Below are 23,016 nucleotides of genomic sequence, written 5' to 3'. Positions count from 1 at the left end.
GGAAGAAGCAGAGACGGCCTCCGTGGTACAGTAGAGCTGAGCCTGCTGGGAGGGGAGGGAGGGAGGAGGAGGAGGTGAAGGAGAAGGAGAAGGAGAAGGATGAGGAGAGGGAGGAGGATGAAGAGGAGGAGAAGGAGAAGGAGAAGATGAAGGAGAAGGAGAAGGATGAGGTAAAGGAGAAGGATGAGGTTGAGGTGAGGGAGAAGGATGAAGAGAAGGAGAAGGAGAAGGATGAGTGAGGGAGGAGGATGAAGAGGAGGAGAAGGAGAAGGAGAAGGAGAAGAAGGAGGAGAAGTTAAAAGCCCACCACATATCATGACGATCAAATAGAGATCTGTACATGACAATGAGATGCTAGTATCTTCTCTGGAGATGTTCTGCGGCCTGGACTGCAGCCAGTTAGAAGGCATTTGTTTGTACTCGAGCAGACAAGATGTTTCTGATTAATTTTTTTCTTATTTTTCAGCCTCATAATGGCTTCCTTGACTTTCAGTGACACCTAACCCTAACCCAAATAGCAGACTCCAAAGGCAAACGCAAACCCATGAATCAAGACTAAACATTGACAGCTCTCTTATGCTTGCACAAGTGATGTGACAGAACACACCTGACTCACCAGAAACACACAAATTGTCCCAATACTTTTGGTGCCATGAAATAGGGGTAGTATGTATAAAAAGTGTTGTAATTCCTAAACGGTTTAGCCTCACAGTGACGGTTTTATTTCAAATCCAAACTTTTGTAGCACAGACCCAAAATAAGAAAAAATGCTTCACTGTCCCAACAATTACGGAGGGCACTGTAATACAACATCCCCTCGGTACTCTGCAGAGGATCACAGACAGACAGAAACCACAGGGGACATACAGTAGTTAATCAGGTCAGGGAACAACCACAACAACAAAAAACAACAATCACAAAATTAAAGGAATGTTTGAGCTTTCTGAGGCCAATCAGAAGATCCTTCACTTGGTCTGCCAACAGTTGGCAAACACCAGGAAATAGGAGCGGCCACTGTACAGACACATCTGGCTCTCATCCAGCAGAGGCTGGTGGAGGTAGAAATCGGAGGACGGGCTCATTGTAATGCATGTAACGGATTAAGGAATGGTATCAGAAATGGTATCGAAACATGGTGGCAACACAGGAAACAGAAGGCTCTTTTGTGAGACAGGAAGAAGCAGGAATGGCCTCCGTGGTACAGTAAAGCAGAACCTGCTGGGAGGAGGGGGAGGGAGGAGGAGGAGAAGGAGAAGATGAAGGAGAAGGATGAGGTGAGGGCGGAGGATGAAGAGGAGGAGAAGGATGAGGTGAGGGAGAAGGATGCAGAGAAGGAGAAGGAGAAGGAGAAGTTAAAAGCCCACCACATATCATGACGATCAAATAGAGATCTGTACATGACAATGAGATGCTGGTATCTTCTCTGGAGATGTTCTGCGGCCTGGACTGCAGCCAGTTGAAAGGCATTTGCTTGTACTCGAGCAGACAAGATGTTTCTGATTTATTTTTTCTTATTTTTCAGCCTCATAATGGCTTCCTTGACTTTCTGTGACACCTTTTTCGTAATAGGGTAGACTCCAAAGGCAAATGCATACCCATGAATCAAGACTAAATATTGACAGCTCTCTTATGCTTGCACAAATGATGTGACAGAACACACCTGACATAGGGGTAGGGGTAGTATCTGAAATAGGGGTAGTATCTATAAAAAGTGTTGTAATTTCTAAACAAAATCCAAACTTGTGTAGCACAGAGCCAAAATAAGAATAAATGCTTCACTGTCCCAACAATTACGGAGGGCACTGAATACAACATTCCCTCGGTACTCTGCAGAGGATCACAGACAGACAGAAACCACAGGGGACATACAGTAGTTAATCAGGTCAGGGAACAACCACAACAACAAAAAACAACAATCAAAAATGAAAGGAATTTTTTGAGCTCAGCCATTCCACATCATTTGAGCTTTCCGAGGCCAATCAGTGGATCCTTCACTTGGTCTCCGTTTGATTTTTGTTTGGCCTTGTTTGGCCTGGGCTAACACCCGCACACAGAGCTAGTCAAAAGAATAAATAACTTTGATGATCCAGAATAATAAATCCCTCCCTTTGCTTTTCTCATGTCCTTTCTGAGTTCTTCCCTTCTTCCTTTCCCCATTTCCTCTCTGTGGCACATTTCATCCCCCTCTCATTCTCTCTCTTGGCCTACTGGGCTGCATCAATCCCTCAACTGACACCCTAAATAAAAGATAAACAGCAAAATGCAAATTCACTTCAGTATGTCATTTATAACAGGTCTAACTTCTGGATTACCATAATCTGGATCCTTTGATTTTAATAAACATTCCAGTCAACTCTAGAATATTGTTCATTCTGATCCAGGAATGTTTAACAAGACTATGAAGGTTTATTTTCTGGTGTTGCATTCCCAATTACGCCAGTCCTTTTTTCTTTTAAATCATATTTGTATTGATTATTTTTCCCAGAGAAAAGGATGTGAGTGGTGGAGGACATTGTTTACACTGTATTGTGGATTTTCCATCAGTCTTTCTTTTTTCTTTTGTAAACAAACACAAAAAAAATACGTCATAAGAAACAAAACAAAAAAAGTATTTCTGGACGCAAAATGCAGACCCTTATGAAGCGTGTTCATAGCAGACCCTTACGAAGCGTGTTCATAGCAGACCCTTATGAAGCGTGTTCAAAGCAGACCCTTATGAAGCGTGTTCATAGCAGACCCCTATGAAGCGTGTTCATAGCAATCTGATGTTGCCCTGGGCCTCTAACTGCTGTTGGCTTTGAGTTCAGGGTACTTTTCATTCTTAAGCAGAACAAACTTCTCAGATCTAGAATTATGTGCCATGGGCGGGGTTCCATTCTCATTTTCGTCCTCATTTAGCGATACTTACAGGGCCTGAATGTCCACTAAATATAACGTAGGGAAGATATGCCCGATATACAGTCATACATTACAACCATGCCAAAACAGTACAGGCCATATGGACGCTGACCAATCTTCATCATTGTGCTGAAAGTCTTCCAACTCTCTCCAATGTAAACACATATCTATTGCAACCAGGGGAGGCTGGTGAAGGTAGAAATCGGAGGACGGGCTCAATGGAATGCTTTATATCTGCAACTAATTACACACTAATGCATGACCTTCTATCAACATCTAAAGTTAAAGTATGTGTTCTGTAACTCATGGGTGCATGCTTTATCTTATATGAATGTATGCACAAAATATATGCTTTAATATCATTCCACGTAGAAGACCCAAGCATCTCCTTTTAGGCCAAGAGAACATCCTCAAGCTTGGGTTTACAGGGCTCTGGGAGGGCTACCTCATCAGTACATTTACATGTATGCCATTTAGCAGACGGCTTTATCCAAAGCGATTTACAACAAATACATTTGTTTAAGTAAGTGTATCATCTATCCATCAGTCATCATAAGATAAAATAATCAATGCTCGGACCAGGGGCAGTCACAATTCTAGAAGAAGGAAAACATTTTTATTAATAGGAGAGAAACTTGTACAGGGGGCTAGTGGGGGTGAAGAGCTCTTTAGGAGGGATGTGAGAGGAGAGCGTTATTCCAAACCATCTCCGCTACACTCCGGTATGCTAAATGTGGTGATATACTGTGTTTGACTATCGCACTGGGATTCAAACCAGTGAAGGCTGGCTTTCCTCACACCGTTCCATGTATTACAATGAGCCTGTCCTCCGATTTCTGCCGCCACCAGCCTCCCCTGATTCAAACAGAACAGAGAGCTGTACAGACACCTCACACCTCGTCCTTGTGAGTTCATAACCAGAACCAGTAACCAGTACACAGGTCCAATGAAGTTCTGTCTGGCCAAGGTGCTGGCGAAAACCAAATTTGAACTTTCCACAGTTGTTCGTCCATTCAGCCAATTAGAAACAAGGTTTCGGGGGATGCTTAGTGGCGTAGCACACTAATGCGCTTACCACGTAATCGCAAGGTTCCTGGTTCGATTCTGACCATCGACCTATCTTGCATGTCATCCCTCCTTTCTCTCCCATCCTTCCTGTCAATCTCTACTGTCTCTATCCCAATAAAGCAGAAATGCCCTAAAAACATATTTTAAAAAGAAAAAGAAAAAAAAGAAACAAGGTTTCGTATTGAGTTGCTAGGTTGTTTCAAAAGACGCCCGAATTCCACTGATCAAATTATTTGATTTCCTACCTATTTGTTTTCGATCCCCAGGGCCTAAAGTCCTCTTACTATAAAGGGCCCACCAACATGCTGGCTGGCACATGTCTCAAAAGTTTACTGCAGAGTTTAAAAAGAGAAGTGACATTTCAACCCTTGCATAAGGGGGGAGAGTGAGAGAGGAGGGGAGAGAGAAACAGAGGAGGGGAGAGAGAAACAAGATAGGGCGGAAGTTGGAAAGGTGTTAACAGGACCCTGAGAGAAGTGGAGAGGCATCAGTGTGCTGAGAGGAAGGTAAAGGGGAAGGGAGAGAGGTAGAGGGGAAGGGAGAGAGAAAGGTAGAGGGGAAGGCAGATGGGAAGGTAAAGAGGTAGAGGGGAAGGTAGAGGGGAAGGTATAGAGGAAGGTAGAGAGGAAGGTAGAGGGGAAGGCAGAGGGGAAGGTAGAGGGGAAGGCAGAGGGGAAGGTAGAGGGGAAGGGAGAGGGGAAGGCTAAGGCTGCTGTGGCAGCATAGTGAAGAATGACTGCTTCATTCACTGGAGAAAACACACACAGGCTACAAACACATTCACTGTCTACATTTCTAACTGTTACATGCAGTGTCTACTGTTCACTTCCATTGTGGGCCACAGTAGATCTTATTACATAACAATTTACATCCGAGATCATTCAAAATGTCACTAAAAGTGTGTCAAATATATCTTGAAATATTGCACACCATAGACTGTAAAAAAAAAAAAAAAAAACATCCACAAGCACACAGAAAGGCCTTACAACTCAGATTCTGCTTGACCGACTCCCGTTAACAGAGAGGTCATTGTAAGTGCCCTCTGCTGGACACTGGAGGAACAACAGGCGCAACTTGGCGTGGCTGAAGCGTCTGCTCCGAGGTAGAGATCTCTAGTAATCCAGGATTGCTTCCCTTTCAAACAAACGTGAGTAAGTGTAACACCATTATTAAGTAACACCATTATTGCACAAAAACCTTATGCACAGTGATTGGCTAGCGAATGTGTGTAATGTTTGAGTCGGGAGTGCCACTGCAAAAACCCGTGAAATGTGGGTACCAGACAAACGTGATAATGTCCATATCACACCGTGCGTTGAGGTGAAAATAAATCTCTCCCACTAAAACCAGTTTGGGTGTCCTCATCAGGCGCGTCCGTCAAAAGGCTCTGCGTTCGTCTACGCTGTCGAGCGCGTTAATGGACGCTCTGTCTGTATTTCAGACGCACGCAGCGGCTAGTTCCGTCCATTATTGGTGTCGTCTTGCTGTGCCGTCTGACGGATCATATCAGGACAGCTTTCACAGCTCACAGTACGCTGTCTGCGATGGTAGTCGTTGCCATGTGACACATTAGTTCTGTATTAACAATGACGCATGCTAAGCTATTGTTTTTTGTATTACTGTTACGTGTTCCTACACAATCCAACTGAGTTTCTAACTGTGATATTCCGGGAATTCATATAGCCTGACCCGTAATTGTGAGAGAAACTGTATGTAGCTTGACATGTTTATTTTGCAAACAACGGAAGACAAGCGTAAAATAATCTATTACTGGTTTGGCAAATATGTACAAGTAAACTTTGATATTTATACAATTCGTCCATAATTTCACATTTACTTTTTTGGGGCCCTAATCCTCTAATGCTTATCCTTCTAAATGGAATTGGCAAGAAACCATATCATGTCCCTGGCGGACAAATTCAAACCAATGACCAGTTAAAACCGAGGGAGGAGACAAGGGCGGAGGAGGGAGATGAGGAAAAAATAAACCTGAAGAGAGAAGTGGTCATTACCAAACAGCGACGAGAGAAGTACGGACACTCGGCTCTCGCTGCTGGCCGCGGTGGGACGGACACCGTGTTGTTGAGTCTCTGAGCGGAGGTCAGCGCTCCCTCTGGTGGCTTCACCGCGCAACTGCAGCGCCACTGGCCATAGGTCAGCGCTCCCTCTGGTGGACTCACCACGCAACTGCAGCGCCACTGGCCACTGGGGGCCTGGGGGTCCTGCTGGACTGAGGACCTGTTTCTGGGCAACGGAGGACCTCAGAAGCTGGTCGGGATATTCGAAGCTGAACGGGCCCATAATTGGCGCAAATTGTGCTTTAATTTGATTATTGATTACTTCATCTCCTTGTTATGTGTAGTATGTTATTCTGAACTATGATCTGAGCATATCCACACAAAACCTCAAGGTGTTACCTATCAAATGGCATCCTGCTTTTGCATCTAATCATCATATGCAGTTTAGTTTGTGTCTGTTTTTTAGAAATTAGTCAAATAGGGCTTTCAGCAGAATAGGTTAAGTGGACAAAGAGATGTATCTTTTCTGTGAAGCCTAAAGATAACTGACAAATTAGTTTAAAACCTCAGTGTATTATTGCTCTAAAGCAAGTGCAATTGTTGACAGGTTTTCCACATTTCTCTTTGACCAATTCCTTGAACTATTCAATAAAACTGATGGAAATCCACAAACCCACGCAAACAGGTATGGTACAGTATTAAAAACTTTACTTGGACATGATACAACGAAACAGAAAACAGATTCAGAATTCATGAGCGAAGAAACAAAATCATTATTCATAGTTTACATCCTTTCCCCCAAAGCGCACAAAACAGTCAATCATTTCCGCATGTATGCTGGAGTTTAGAGAACAACCGGACAAAGAATAAGTCGCGAGAATCAAGAAACTGAAGATCTCACGTGACTATAACAGTTTTTGCATTTGTTTAATACTCCTGAATACACACAGATGAGTAGTGCGGTGAGAGGGACATGTGAAACACAGACGAGGGAGAGGTGGGTCTCGATGGGAGCCGATGGCAGGAAACATAGAATCTAATGGAAGAAAACAGCTTTTCTTGACCAACAAATAAACATCTGATCCAAGCTCGTCCCTCCCTATGCCCACCTGTGACAGCATCTCCAGCATTGAATGCATTCTTGCGACTGGACAGCTCAACCCCTCCTCCTGAGTGTGGGGTTGGCCTCGCCCTCTCAGGTTCATTCACTGTAACGGGACACTACCCTGGGGTGTGGCCTCAGCGCTGCACCTCTGGGGTCTGTATGGGCTGGACCGTTTCCCCCCCCCGAAGCCATGGCTCGTTGGCAGTGTCCGATGCAAAACATTTTTCTACGTAAACACACTCCTGTTTGTACTGGACACAGGAGACAGAACCGTGATTCGAATAGTGCAGCCGGGCCAAATAAAAAAATCTTGCATTTTCCTAACTTTCCTAAACTCTGCCCATCCTACTCTCGGAAACCAAAAGTGAGGGTGACCCTTTAAAAAGCACCAATGCACAGCATAAGCACCCTGAGGGGCTACTGGCCCCGCCCCCGACACTGACCAGCCACACCTCTTGCCATCTGGCCACACCCCTCTCCACCTGGTCCCGCCCCGACACTGACCAGTCCCGCCTCTCCCCACCGCCCCTCCCTGGGGCCTCTGTAGTAAACACATGAGTCTGAACCCTCCACAGCCAGGGGACTCAAGTCAGGAGGAACAGCCAGGGGAACAGCCAAGAGGAACAGCCAGGGGACTCAGTTAGGAGGAACAGTCAGGGGAACAGCCCTTTGCCACAGGGTTTACATGTTTATAAGCATGTTTATAAGCACGGAGCGCCCATTTATCTAACAATTAACGACAGCCCCACAACCCACGATCCACTTCAAGAAGAGTTTATTTTCTGTCTTTAAAAAAAAAACACGAGTGATTTCAAAATCAACGAGAAGAAACTGTACGCCACCAGCTTCCCCTGATCAACACAAATGCAGACTCACAACCACCAGACTTTAAAATCAACACCCGTTCATCTGTTAAACTGGCTGCCTGCACAACTTGTAAATGCCTAGCTTATTCAACCTGTTGAATCTGTACATAGCTGTCTCATGTACTGTCCTAAATAACCTCTGCCTAGTTCATGGGAATCAACACACGGACAGCATAGGATAGAATTCACTTTAAAATGTCATATTAGAAGCAAACAGGAGGATCCAAGTCGTTCACATTCAACTTTAAGGAAGCTTCAAATAACAAAACAAAAGACAATTGCAAAAAAAACTAAAAACACATCTGTCGCCAGAATTGAAGAGATCATTATTCACAACGGGGTGCATCTGTAGGGTACAGACTCTTCTCTGTGGGACTAAAATCTTTAAGGACCTTTGAGCTCTTCTCTACTTCTATTTCATTCCGGAGTCGTGTCTTCTTTAGAAGAGAGAGCTGAACTCCTTTTTTATTCAGAAGTTCCACTCTGAACCCACGAGGCTGCGAGCGTATGGGCCTCTACTCTGTACATTCACAATCTAGGGGGGGGGGGGGGGGGGGGGTCTTGAAGGGGGGAAACATCACCTTCTTTGAGATCCCTTCCCCCAATGGGACAAATGGCTGTGAGCTCTCTGGGATGCTTTACAAGTTCTCTGGAAGGTGTCAAAGTGGTGGTGTCATCAGTATAGAATTGATGGGATGAATTCTGATTGGTTCCCCCTTCAGTCCTCTCTGGGCAGAAATGTTTGACTGTAACTGAATCTCAGGGATCAACTGAAGAGAGTGTACAGTTCAGTGTGGGACCCGTTTCAGGTGGACATCAGATTCTACCGTGACGAGAGGGTCAAGGGTGTGTCTGTGTACTTGTGTGTGTGTGATGATTGCATTGGTGTCAACAACATGCAAGTCTAAGTGTAAGACCGCACAAGTAGTTTAGCACCGAGTATGGAACAGCTGGACTTCTGACTGATAAAGGAAACAACAACAACCTCGGTACTTCCTCCTCACAGGTTCTGAATGGTAGATAATATACTGTATGAATGACCCGATACACCCTTTTAAACCACCAGTATTGCTTAAATTAAGTGTGTGGTGAAGCCGTTCATTTGTCTTCTGGTGGGCTGCATCAGGTCACCGCTAGTACATAGGTCAGGGTCACGTGACCCCTAGTACATAGGTCAGGTGACCACACTGGACAGTCACAGTAGATGACTGGTAAATCAGCCAATCGGGTGCAAAACAGGAAGTATTGGCAGAGGCTGGACCGCCACGGGAGGCAGGGCTTATCCCACTGGCACTGCTGAATGTGGGAACCCACAGAGAACCCACTCATCCCCACAGGGAACGCACTCATCCCACAGAGAACCCACTCATTCCCACAGTGGGAAACCACTCATCCCCACAGGGAAACCCACACATCTTTGACTGAGGGGGAATGAAATGCACCATGATAGTCAACGACAACGTTCTCATACGGTCTTATAATCCATTCTATCTACAACGACCCCCGGATATCAAGTTTTTTTCTTCTCTTCTCTCTCGTGTGTATATATATACATGTTTCATGTGTACGATATCTGTTTTTAAAACGGGAGCTTCATTCATACTGCAGGTCTGGCTGCCATTGCATACGTGACAGTTGTGTGTAAACATGCAGCCTGCCCCGGGGGTCGTCCCCTGCTCCGGGGGTCATCCCTACGGTGTGTATGCATAGACAGGGAAGGCCCAGCCCCGCTCCTATGAGAGAGGCATGTTCATCAGCAACAACTGACCAAATGTCGTCTTATATACAGTACATATCATACCAGTCTGACAGGAGGCTGCTAGTCGCTAGTCGACACGACCTGAATAATCTTGTTTGGGGGGGGGGGGGGGCAGTGTGTTCCTGTAACATGTGGAAATAGACCATCAAATGAAAGCTAGTGCGAGGCATATCCCCCGCCCCCCCAACCCGGAAAGAAAAGTGGCCTAGAAGCTCTGATTTGGTAGCCCCCTGGTGGAAAGAAAGAAAGAAAAAAAAAGTAGCCGTTCACGTCGGGAGTTAGTCGTCCCTCTCAAGGACGGTTCAGTCGACCAATAGGATGAAGACCTGAAGACTGCATCCTGATCTTCTAACAGGACGGCCATTTCACAGAACACAGCACAGCCATGGAGCCTCTGCTCCTGTGAGGACGGCTGCTCCAGGAGAGAGGGAGATTCACTCCACATTAACACCCCTGCCTGTGCGTCTCGGCCCAGTGCCTTTAAAAGCTGTGCAGAAGGGGTCAACGACAAAAGGTTCACTTACACAGTCAAGTACTTTTTCTTAAAAAGCTTGGTGTGCGCTTAAAGGCAGGCCTATCAAAGTGCCTGCCTGGACCTCAATGCCTTCAAAGTCCTCATTTCATGAGTACAGAACTTCTTGAATTCAACGCATTAGCGTGACTCGAAGTGTGGTATTCAAATGACATCGGACTCGCTTAACTGGGAGGGCGTGTGTTTGCCACCGCTGGACATATCTGGACCTCTCGGTGCTGGGCAAATTGATTGAACTATTATGCACCCGATTCTCACGGGTTTGGGGTTAAACAAGTAACTGACTCCTTATAGCAATAACATACAGTAGTATTTGAATAACCTCTGAACCACAAATACAAAAACAAGGTCAACCGGATTTCAGAAGCATTTACACTTGAAATGGAAGGCCAGGGAACGAAGGCTTAATGACTTTTGACAAACGTATGTGGTTAAAAAAGGAGATATTTCCATGTATCTTAATCCGTCTGTGGAAAAGTGTGTATGTGTGAGTTTTTGACAGCATATGATCTTTCACAGCTGAATCAGCTTTGAGGGGTGGGGGGTGGAGGTGGAGGGGGCGTTTGGCGGGTGATGGATGGGGGTGGGGTGGGTGTGTGAGCAGGACGTCAGAACCACCAGATGGTGAAGCCCCAGAACCATGGTGCCGGACCCCCTGGTGCAGACCGGACCTGAGCGGACCTCCTAGGTCAGCTGGTGAGGTGCCTCCAGCATCTCCATGAGGAAGGTGTCGATCGGGGTGTCACCAATCAGCTTGAAGAAGAACAGGTGCTCCAGGCACTTCAGACCAATGGAGCGCAGCGCAGGCAGACGGAGGAGGAGCTTAGCAAACCTGGAACCACGGGAAGAACAGACAGGGTCAATGATGGGTGTGTGTGTGTGCCAAATCAAAGTTTATTTATTATGGGCACAGGATACAGCTGTAAACTTACAATGAACATGTGTGTGTGTGTGTGTGTGGTAAATGGACACATTGCTTTAGCAGAGGTGTGTGCGGGTACATGTCCTCTACCTGCCCTGCTGGTCGGGGTATCTTTGTTTACAGTAGGCCTCCAGCGATGCGTACACCTTCTCCCTTAACAGCTCCACTTCACTGGGGCTGGACAGACCCTTGGCATCTGGATGCAGGAACAAACAGCATGGATCATTGGAATTGGTTGACAATTGTTATAAAATCATTGACTTAGAAATGATACTTAAATATCAGCTACCACAATTATAGAAGATATGCCAGTGGATGTGTGGTGGAAATCTTTCAGTGAACAACAATAAACGATGTCTGGCCTCAGTTGAGAGTTTTGATGCATATGCAAAGTTTAAACAAAGTTATGTAACGGCCAAATCAGCGTTCCTTCACCAACCGAGTGGATTCAGATGCCGTGGCTGAGGAGAGGACCGTCCTTTACTCTAATGCTCGTACGTCATAGGTCTAGGTCATAGGTAAACATATCTTGCGTCTGCTTGCTGATAATGGGAAGAACCGTGGGCATTGTGAGCCACTATCTCAACGCCTCAGCCTGCGGTTAGGAGTGTTCCAAGGTCACATACTGTCTATTGTAAGATAGAAGGAGCAGTCGGTTTTGGTTCTTCCTCAGTCACGTAATGGAAAATAACATTAAGTACATTGGGTCACAACAAGGTCAATACATTTCATACAAAATAGTACAAATACAAATAATTTTTTTGCCATTACAGATGTTAAGGCAATGGGGATCAAGGCATACATCAGTGGCATGAGTAGAAAGTTGAACAGAGGCTGATGACAATGCTTTCAATAGCAATACTGGCAATCACTAGGTGGACTGAACTGTTGAGTCAGGGGAGGCTGGTGGAGAACGTAGAAATAGGGAGGACGGGGCTCACTGTAAAGTGTTTGATAGCCTTCCTTATTCCATTCCACACATTACAATGAGCCCATCCTCCAATTTCTACCGCCAGCAGCCTCCCCTGTTCAGAGTAGGGTGTGATGAAACGTGCTTCAGGATGGACATGACAAGAAGGTGTCAGCAGTGGGATCCTTACCCGGGTTGAACAGGATGATGGCTCGCAGGCAGCCTAGCTCTGTCTTGTCCATCTGCATGTCCCTCATCTTGCTGACCAGCTCTGTGAGAACCCTGCAGTCCAGGGCAAGAAGAGGGGAGGCAAAGGGAGGGAGGGAGGCGTGAAAAGGGGATTGGAGAAGGGGGTGAATGGGGTTAGTAGCTGCTTTAAGGCTCAACGCAGTCCGGTGCAGCCGTCAACCCAAAGGGGCATTTAGGAGTGGAGTTACGATGTGCTGTATATGGATCGGTCTTGAGACCTTTTTTTTTAAGAAGGTGACCAAATCTTTTCCAAAGGGAAATAAATAAATACAGTTGGATACCGTATTTGAAATGAGTAATTAAAAAAAAATATATATATATTTTTTTTTAATTACACATTTCAAATACGGTATCCAACTGTATCCTAGTGATAGCCACAGCCACACTTGTCTTATCTAGTTTGTCAGACTGCTGCACGTGAAACACTGGATTATGACAACATAGTTCCAACATGGCCGACAGAACAGAACACAGGATGGAAGAGAGGAAGCAGCAAGTGTTTCCGCAGGCCGTCTGCCGACCCCGTGTCAGCTGGCGGTCGACGTCCGCGCTCCAGACAGAAAAGAGGAGAAACAGAGCGTAACACACTCGCTGACACACAAAAGAGCAAGACACATGACTCTCACTTTACCTGGGGCAAAAAACAGCACTTTGCCATATTATCTGATTCTCAACAACTGCGTCAAGAAAGGGTTTTTTTGTGTTTTTTGTGTTTTAGTTGTTAATAGGGAGGGTGGTGTAGTGGTGTTGTTTGTGTTTTAGTTGTTGATAGGGAGGGTGGTGTGTGGTGGTGTTATTACCTGTCAAATATGGCCCCAACCTCTGCATTGTGCGCACTCTCCCTGTGTATGCAATCACAATGTGTTATTACACGGTTCTTTTGTTATTACATTGTTATTACACTGCGTTGTTGCAACAGGCTAGACTCTGCGTGCATTTTGGGGATCAGCCTCAGTTCTGAGCGTTAAAAGCTGCTTGGTGATGGAGACTTGGCCTGGTGGACTAGCGACCGATTCAGCTGTGGGATGGAAGCTTGAATGACAATATCACTAAAATGTAAAAAGTAAAAAGCCATCAAATAGGTCTATGATGTTCTAGAAGAGACAAAATCTAGAGAGCATTTTCGTATTGAAACCAACCTAGATTTAAAAGAAATTAAATAAAATAAAATTAAGGCAAATATGACCCAATAACTTAAACACCTTAAACTTAAAACCTGGGTAATTAGGTATGAAAGGACTGCTACACAACTCCCTCATAACGGGCTCCGAAGTGAGCGTTAAAATTTAGTTTGTTGAACTTGCTTCTGAATCAAGCTAAAAATCTTCAGTCATTTTTCTCATTGGGATTTTTTCAAGTAAGATATAAGCCAAGAATGACATTCACGATTGTATTGACCTTTAACCTTTTGGATGGAAGTTATGTCCCTAATTTCTTGTAAAAATATTATATTAAAATAAAAAGAGACTTTTAAATCTAACTATGTCTCCCGAGTGAGAACAAAAGGCAGCTAGAATAAACACATACTCACTCAGGAGACATAGTTAGCTTTAAAAGTTTAGGCTACTTTATTATAATGTTTTTAAAGAAAAATTAAACCATTGAAAACGATGTATTCAATTGGGCCGAATAACACTGTTTTAGCCTGCGATTTCTGTTTCTATTATTTCCCACACTATCATAAGCAAATGAGTTTATTTTTTATTAACCAAAGGCACCTCACGAATATACACTGAATGTACACAAAATACACAGAATGCAATTCATAATCATAATTCATAATTCACAAATCGAAACTAAACTTAACTAACTGAACGCAGTTTGAAGCTTAGCAGTTTAGGTTTCTCTAGTCAATCTGTTAGCTATTAATTTTCACATTTAGACTTACAAACCCATAACATTTATAAAGTTACCAAACCCTAACCCTAACCAAACACTAGTTAATCGGAATATAAATGTAATAAGAAATTGTACACCTGTATGTTTCACAAAACTGACTGTGGTATATTATATTAGCTATTCAGGACAATCCCTATGAGAAACATGACTGGGTACTTCCAGTTTGACTGAAACCATAAGCAAGTTCTGGTTCTACATTTTGGCAAAAGCGCTTTGCTCCCTTATACTGGTGTATCAAAATCAGCAAAAAGCGGTTATGGGTAAAAGCATGAGCCAATGGCAATAGAGCAAAGAAGCATAAGCACAGAGGAGATTAAATAGTCAGCAATAAATTAACAATGAAACATTATTAGGGCATTTGAATTTGGTATGAACAAAAAATAATAACAAAAAAAGTTACATATTTTTTTTCTGAAACTAAAGAATTAAGTGATGAAGTGACAATTTAGAAATGGAAATTAGAAATTAAAAACAATAATCTTATTGACTGGAACACAAATAATGAAAGCAGGGGTGTCTAGATAGCAATGAATCTGATACAAACGCAACTGGTTAATCCAAGAGATGCCCAAAGAGTCTATGCCCCGCAGACAGAATGCTTAATTAACCATTAATAACAATGTAATTACTGTGTAATTAACAGTGAATTCACACCATGTGATGCGGGAACCCTATAGAGTTGGGGTGTGCATGTGTTTTCCATTGACATGTGCCATACCCCTTCTACCTCTGCCAGAGGGAATGGCTGAGGAATTTAAATGTTGACACATGCCTGTTAAACATTGTATAAATGAGTGTGCAGTGTGTGGTAGTGTGTGTGTGTGTGTGTGTGTGTGTGTGTTATCCTACTGAAATCAACAGCAATTTCTACATGAAGCATTAGGGCCCCGGCCACACTAGTCCGGCGGAAAACAGACAGAAGCGTAAACGTATGAAGTCACTATCCCATTGGATGCCTGGAATTAGGGTTTAACAACCAGTGGCATGAACGCTTCCTTGTTTCTAACTGTCTTAAAGAAGCATTTTTCCCTGTCATCAACAGGTTTTCTGTTTCCATTCGTCCGCAGTAGACACATTCACCACAACAATCGCATTTCAAACAATGTGAGTCAAGATATCTGGCTTTCAATGTCCTGATCAGTTCTGATGTTCCAAATCGCACATTTGAGCCAATCCCTGTCCAGACCGTTGTCCGTCAACAGATGACTCAGCTAGAAAAACCGTCGGCTCACTCCGTAACTAACGTACGCCACGGACTAGTGTGGGGGCGGGCCGTTAGCCGCCAGCTTCCTGCCATGCTGTCATTCTACAGACAGTCTATGAAGAGCAGTCTCAGCCAATCAGACGCAGACACACAGCCAGCAGAAAGCGAGGGAAGAGAGCGACTTCTCTTCTTCTACCGTTCTCCCTTCTTCCTGGTCTTTACCAGTCAACAATCTCATCAAGTCTTCATAAACATGTCAACAATCTCATCAAGTCTTCATAAACATGTCAAGTTTTAAACTAGTTAGGAATAGATCTTACAGATACTAAACAGACATACTAGCGATATATGGTTTTTATTTTCACTGGAATTGTGAAAAGGAAGGATGCAAAGCTTTGTCATGATTACTGAGTTACTCTCCAAATCACATAAAGGCAAAATCTCTCTCACTCATGAGGATGCAAGATGTTGCCATTATATGGTTTCCGGACAGACAGACAGAAAGAGACAGGGTGTGTGTGTGTGTGTGTGTGTGTGTGTGTGTGTGTGTGTGTGTGTGTGTGTGTGTGTGTGTGTAATAAACGTGTGACATGTTCACATGTGTGTGTGTATTAGTGTCATTCTGTGTGTGTGTGTGTGTGTTACCTGTCAAAGATGGCCCCCACCCCGGCGCTGTGGGCGCTGTTCCTGTGGACGTGGAGGCCGGTGGCCAATAGGATGCCATCCTTCACCGCGATGGAGCGGTGGGAGAAGGAGGCAATCAGCAGCTCGTTCCAGCCTATGGGGAGAGAGAGGGGGCGGGAGTGATGGAGTCATCAGCCAATCCATGAGGGCCAACAGTTGAAAGGAGGGGCTATTTCTCTTTTAAAAAGGGAGGGGGCAAAAGGCAGGATGCGGAATGTTTGTAAACAAAGCTGTTTGGCCGGAACTGCGTACCGGCGCGTAGCAGGATGACCTGGTCGTCCAGGGTCAGCTCAGAGAAGTGAGGAACCCTCTTGGCCCACTCAACCAGGGTGAACAGCTGCTTGTCTGCTGCCTGGCAGATGTTGGTGACAGGGTCGTTGGGCTGCAGAGAGAGAGAGAGAGAGAGAGAGAGAGAGAGACAGAGACGAGAGACAAGAGCGTTTTCTCAGTTGTTAGGAACACAACATCATCTCCCCTCTCTCTCTCACCCCCCCCCCCCCCCCCCCCACACACACACACACACACACACACACACACACACACACACTCACAGAGCTGGCCTCTGAGCTCTCGTCTGCGTGAAGCTCAGTCTTCTGCTCCACGGCCATCTCAGCCTCCAGGATCTTCTCCACCGGCATCTCCTCATTGACAGCGGAGGTGGACTCCACCTCTCCATCCCTCTCCTTGTTCCTCTGTCGCTCCTCCTGCACTGCTGCAGTAGGGGGGGGGGGGGGAGAGAGGGAGGGAGAGAGAGAGAGACGGATAGGGGAGGGGAAGGTGTGAGAAGAGAGAGTGAGCAGCAGAGAGCAGGAGAAAGGGGTGGGGAATGAAAAGAGCAGAGGGCAGTGATGGAGAGAGTGTAAAAGGAGAGGAGAGGAGAGCAACAGGGAGGCAGAGAACGAAGGAAGAAGCGAAGAGGTAAAAAAGAGGGGGAGGACAAATGTGTGGAAGAGAGAACAACATATCGGAGGGAAAAAGAGACAGACAGCAGGAGAAAAGTCGAAAGAAAAGCAGAAAAGCCAAGCAAAGAGTAGATGAGAGAGAGAGAGAGAGAGAGAAATACACAGATATACACGATTCCTGGTTAGTTCAACTCCCATGCAGCCCTTTCACACTGACACTCAGCAATAAAGAAATGCACCATTATTAATAATAATGAGATGTTTTACCGCCTCACCAAATAAAGAAGTAGAAAATAAACCAGAAGCAGAAGAGAGACATTTACTGTTGAGTAACAGTCTCACTTGGTACGGTCCATCTCTGAACACTGACATGAAACTATAGAACAGTATTTACAGAAATACAATACCATTCTCACACACACACACACACTTTCTCACACACACACACACACCCCCCCTCCCACTGTTTTCCTTACATCGTTGCCGTTCATCTTGGACCACTAGAGAAGCAAGGAGAGGGGGAGAGAGAGAACGAGAGGAAACAAGAGAGGGAGAGAGGGGGACAGGGGTTAGTGTTGACAAGGTTGTCCTCCCCCTCTCTCCACCTCTTATTCTCGTTCTGTCCATCCCCAATTAAGTGAAATCAATACTCTCCCCTTAGAAATGTATAGTACAACATATAATTTCAACATTAAATAAATATTATGATCTCTGACATCCTCACTGTGCATTCATTAATTCAGTGGACACACACAGAGAAGGAAAGTCAATGTGTGTCTTGGTGTCAAACTGATATTTCAAATATTGTGAAATGTAATCCATTGAACAAATATATAATCTAACATTCAGTGAAATTTCAGCAGGAAAACATACATGATGGCTAGTGAGGGTCCTCGGAATCCAAAACCAGATTACTTCAAGTTAACTGAACATTTGCGTGACAGAGTAACCTTTCAGTATGTTTATGACCTGGGAACAGTCTTCTCTGCTCTGCCAGGGTAGAAAATTTACTTTTTGGTCGACCAGCCAAGGTAGAACATTCCCCAGACGTCTCTTCTCTCCCTCTTCTACCATCCCCTCTGCCTATCCTTCTGTCTCTCTCTTCTTCTACCATTCCCTCTGCTCAGCTCCCCCTACTGGTGACTACTGGTACCCAGGGCCAGAAGTTTTTCCTGCTTTGAACATGGCGTCTGGGAAAAACTCCTGCCCCCACCCTCCATGTACAGTAATAACGTCCACCCTGTAAACCAGAGGTTTCAGACGTGAGAGGAGCGGACTGGAGGCATGGAGGAGGGGGGCCTCTCACCTTCCCTCTTCATGCCCATGGCCAGACACTTCTGGTAGCGGCAGTACTGGCAGCGGTTCCGCTGGCGTTTGTCCATCAGGCAGTCCTTGGTGTCCCTGCAGGTGTAGGTCAGGTCCTTACGCACCGTCCGCTTGAAGAACCCCTTACAGCCCTCACAGCTGTACACACCATAGTGCTTACCTACAGAGGGAGAGGGGGGAGGGAGGGAGAGAGGAGGGAGGGTGGAGGGGAGAGGAAGAAAGGAGAGGGAGAGACATACAGATAGAGAAGGAGGGAGGGAGAGAGACACAGAGAACTTCAAGCTTACAGCCCAGAGTCTGAACCTCTAAAGGTGTGATGCAATGCCACTGACAATCAGACTGGGTGGAAACAGTATTTCAATGTGGTGCAGTCAATACCGCTGTTGACTGTAAGTAAGGTAAAGCGTGTACCGTGAAAAGGGCGTAGCGTGTAAAGGGAGGAGCGTGTAAAGGGCGTAGCGTGTAAAGGGCGTAGCGTGTAAAGGGCGGAGCGTGTGTAGCATGTAAAGGGTGTAGCGTGTGTAGCGTGAAAAGGGTGTAGCCTGTAAAGGGAGGAGCGTGTAAAGGGCGGAGCGTGTGTAGCATGTAAAGGGTGTAGCGTGTAAAGGGCGTAGCGTGTAAAGGGCGCAGCATGTTCACATATCCCTCTCCGCTGAGTGGAACGGAGAGTGGCAGACACAGGACAGATTTGTTTCAACGTTGCTAAAATAAGTAAAATGGTGCCAGCTGTCAGAGTCTGATCAGAGCCCCCCCCCCCCGGAGGGCTGAGCTCACCAGAGGAGCGGTCCCCACAGATGGCACACAGGCGCTTCTGGGACAGAACCGGCCCGGGGCTGTGGGCCGACAGCTGCTTCAGGCCGAACGGAGGCTTCACGTCATCAGAGCTGCTGACCGCGTGCAGGCCCGACATGGACACTGTGGAGTTGATCTGTGACAGAGAGGGAGGAGAGGGAAGTCATACAGGGTTGATCTGAGGGAGAAGAGGGGGGAGAGGGAGAAGAGGGATGTCATACAGGGTTGATCTGAGGGAGGAGAGGGAGGAGAGGGATGTCATACAGGGTTGATCTGAGGCAGAGAGAGAGGGGTGTCATACAGGTTGATCTGAGGGAGGAGAGGGGTGTCATACAGGGTTGATCTGAGGCAGGTCATACAGGGTTGATCTGAGGGAAGGAGAGGGATGTCATACAGGTTGATCTGAGGGAGGAGAGGGATGTCATACAGGTTGATCTGAGGCAGAGAGGGAGGGGTGTCATACAGGGCGAGACATGGAAAGGGAGGAGAGGGTAAGGGATCCCATCACCGGATGCAACCGCCTACCAGCCCCACATAGCAACAACGAGTTCGCTGTCTGACTCTCCATGTTAGGTCTACCTTTAACTCGGAGGTCAGGGGTTTAATGTGGCTTTTCCTTTTGAATTTCCCATTTTTAAGCAGTGCTTGTGGAAGCAGACAGAAGAGTTTGTGTCTCTTCCATTCACTTCTACTATTGTTGCTAAAAATGCTAACCAAGAGAGTTGATGAAAGATGTGCATAGCTACCGCAATGCCAAATGGATTCAAAAATTGCAAGTCAAACCATGGGACAGTAAAAAATAAGTTACATCCAGGGATCTCATTAATAGAGAAGCGCTGACAAAGCGCTGACTCACCGAGAGACCGATATGTCATCCATCAATTTGACAGACACTCGCGTCTGACTAAAAACATATTGGAGGAGAGGATCTAGGTTCCTCCCTTTACATAGTCTCTTCCAATCGCCGAGGACGAAGAGAGTGGAGGACAGAGGAGAGGACGCGAGGAGTCTTGTTGCTAACAACTGAGAAACAGCTACTGAGAAAGAAGTGTCAGTGGAAGTACTCCTCGCCCTCAAAGCAACGTAACTTACTGAGCACTTCTAACCATCACCATCTTAAGTCATTCAGTGCCGAGGGTGAATAAAGTCACCAAAAAATCATAAATGATGATGCTTAATTTTGTAGCCAATCAAAGTATTGTTGCTAGGTAAACACCACATAAAACACTCTGCACTTTAGGTGGCGAGTGTTACGGAATTCTTTGGCAGTTGGTGAGTTAAGCAGGTTAATTCTCTCAGTGTTCCGATTGCCTGGCTAACCTGTGGTGAATCACCGGCTAAATGTGAGATGGCTAGGGACCAGCGGGGGAGAGGAGGACGACTGACAGAGACAGAGACCAGGTGACCTGGAAACAACTGACAGGAGAAGAGCAGTAGAGTGACAGGATGTCGCAACCCATTCTCTACCCGTCTGAAGGCTTACGGCTCACCTGGGGGCTGCTGATTGGCCCATAGCCCACCGAGGGCGTCCCGGGGAGGCAGGGCGAGCCCAGGGAGGAGCTGATGACGGAGAAGGGGGAACCCATGCTGCTGATGGGGCTGTTGACGGCGGAGGTGATGGGCGGCAGGGAGGTCATGGCGGCGGCCGATGGCGTCAGGTGGGGCGAGCGCTGGCCCAAGGGGGGCGAGGATACAGACGAACTATCGGGGCTGCGGGAATCTGACGAGAAGAGAAAAAGGCAGAAATTATTATTATTATGGCAATGAAAAACACACAACTCAAGATTAACATCAGAGCAGAGTTCGGTGGAGGTAGAAATCGGAGGAAGGGCTCGTTGTGATGCATGAAATGGAATGAGTTTGATACCATTCCTCATTCCATTCCATGCATTACAATGAGCCCGTCCTCCAATTTCTACCTCCACCAGCCTCCCCTGGACGATTTCTTGTAAATGGCAGGCTTGTTCAACAAATGTCCACAATAGCATATGATTCACAACGACATTCTGTCCTATGCATTTATTCATAGAAAGGGCAGAGCTCTCGAATAAATTAATCATAAGTCTTTACATTTCTATCACCAGGAAAGATAAAGATAAGCTATAAGATATGCCATAATAATGTCTGCAAGCTCGACATTTAACCCTCGCCTTGTATTCAAATCACATACAAGAGGAATCTATGCATTAATTCCTAAACCCCTGTGACATTAGCTCCATACCTCTGCTGTCGCCCATGTCGGACTCCTGAGATGAGAAGACGTGCTGGGACACGGAGAGACGTGCTTCAATCACGACTAGCTATCAAACTCAAGACCGCGGACTGTGGCCCGGGCCAGAGTCGCTTTGAGGGACCAAAATTAGGGCTGAAAATGTTCAAAACATGAGAAAGTTGCATGAGGAAAAACGGACAGAAACGTCTATCGTTAACATCACTCTCATCTCTCTAACGTTAGCTAGCTACGTTTCACATTCGGGTCGTGTGCTCAGGCTATAACGTGTGCATGCTGATTTACAGTAGTATCCCTCTCTGCTAACAACAAGCATGTTGTTAACCAGCTAGCTAACAAGTGCTAGCTGGCTAGCCATCATCATCAGCTGTTATTCAGACTAGCTAGCTAGCCAGATCACAACTACAAATAATAGTAGCTAGCGATCATTGTTCACAACCCCTTACGTCTGGTGCATTATATGACGTTAACAGTTTTCTATATGTATATATATATATATATATATTAAGTGCGGCAAATGGACTTCTGAATCTGGGAAAATTACAGGCGTGCAATCTAGCTAGCTAGCTGGAGCTAGTGTGTGGCTAACAACACAGACCGAAGAAAAACTACGAAGTGATTGTTGGTCTGATTGGAAAGAATTCCGCGATCCATTTCGCCTCCAGAGGTATACATGTGAAAATAAACTACCTAACAAAAACACCTATAGCTACTGACATTTTTGACGGTGCCGTTTCTTCGCATGAAAAGATGTGCTTAGGAAGGGCCCCGTGTGTTCTTCCTCTCCTACCCCCTCCTCCTCTCTTTCCCCCACTTAGTCGTCGTCAACCCTCCCCCTGCCTGCCTGAATTTGCGACATGATGGGTATTATTTATTTTTTGTTGGAGTCTGGTCAACCTTTACTTGCCCCATGGTGTAACAGTGGGGCAGTGGGGCAACTAATAGGAGTGTGATGGTTTTGAATAGATCGCAGCCGTGTATCTTACAGTAAAGCATCGCTGGCCTGGTTGTCATGGCGACCCCCTGACCGGGGTCGGATCAGATGGTGTCCCCCACATCTGACACAAAGTGTGTTTTGTTTTTAAGAGTAATATGATTAAAATGATTGTAAAATCAAGTCACAATGATAGTGGCTTACACTTATGGTCCGACGAAGCAGTTTCATGATGACTAATTACGGTTATTGATACCATGAATAGTCATGTTATATTACTCAACTTTTGCAATTATGATTAATTACTAGGTATATACCGCTTTGCAATTTGTTGATTTGTCATGGCGGAGGATAGATTTTCGGACAATTGAGAAAGGGCTACGCCTACTGCAATTAGGAGTAGGTGATGAGGGCCCTACATAATCAGCACGATTAACCACAGCTGGCGTTGTGTTCAAGGTGAGTAAGCATAGTGCATGTTGCTTTCCCCTAACACAACGGAATCGATGTACAGATGTGTTCCCCAACCATGTGTGATTTACTTACTTTACATATTTCTGAAATTGTTTCGGGGTTTTGTTTACTAACCACTCCATTTCAGACCATGTGTTTCCAACTGCTGAACTATGGTAATCAAATCAAATTTTATTTGTCACGTATATCACATACAGTGATACCATTTTTCTTTTTCTTTTTTTTTATAATAATATATATTTCT

General features: G+C 45.5%; 1 protein-coding gene across 6 annotated transcripts; it reads right to left on the bottom strand.

Moving 5' to 3' along the window:
* Positions 1–6,675: 6,675 nt before the first annotated feature.
* On the bottom strand, positions 6,676–22,174 carry rxrba (retinoid x receptor, beta a; the record flags this gene model as incomplete). Of its 6 annotated transcripts, none has more annotated exons than XM_083680676.1 (13): positions 22,082–22,174; positions 21,356–21,499; positions 20,625–20,854; positions 19,117–19,270; positions 18,323–18,502; positions 17,493–17,516; positions 16,660–16,826; positions 16,367–16,496; positions 16,076–16,208; positions 13,128–13,169; positions 12,269–12,360; positions 11,259–11,364; positions 6,676–11,078 (listed from the first exon to the last, which is right to left on the bottom strand). In XM_083680676.1, the coding sequence occupies exons 2-13, from the start codon at positions 21,369–21,371 to the stop codon at positions 10,931–10,933; spliced, it is 1,422 nt and encodes a 473-aa protein (XP_083536802.1). In that variant the 5' UTR covers positions 21,372–21,499; positions 22,082–22,174. The 6 variants fall into 6 exon arrangements, with proteins under 6 accessions (XP_083536802.1, XP_083536804.1, XP_083536803.1 ...); XM_083680678.1 differs by having other exon boundaries at positions 16,666–16,826; XM_083680677.1 differs by having other exon boundaries at positions 16,660–16,823.
* Between the last annotated feature and the right edge of the window lie 842 nt (positions 22,175–23,016).

This window comes from Argentina silus, assembly GCF_951799395.1.
Source record: "Argentina silus genome assembly, chromosome: 11".
NCBI classification, from domain to species: domain Eukaryota; kingdom Metazoa; phylum Chordata; class Actinopteri; order Argentiniformes; family Argentinidae; genus Argentina; species Argentina silus.
This window is presented reverse-complemented; position numbering and strand designations above follow the sequence as displayed.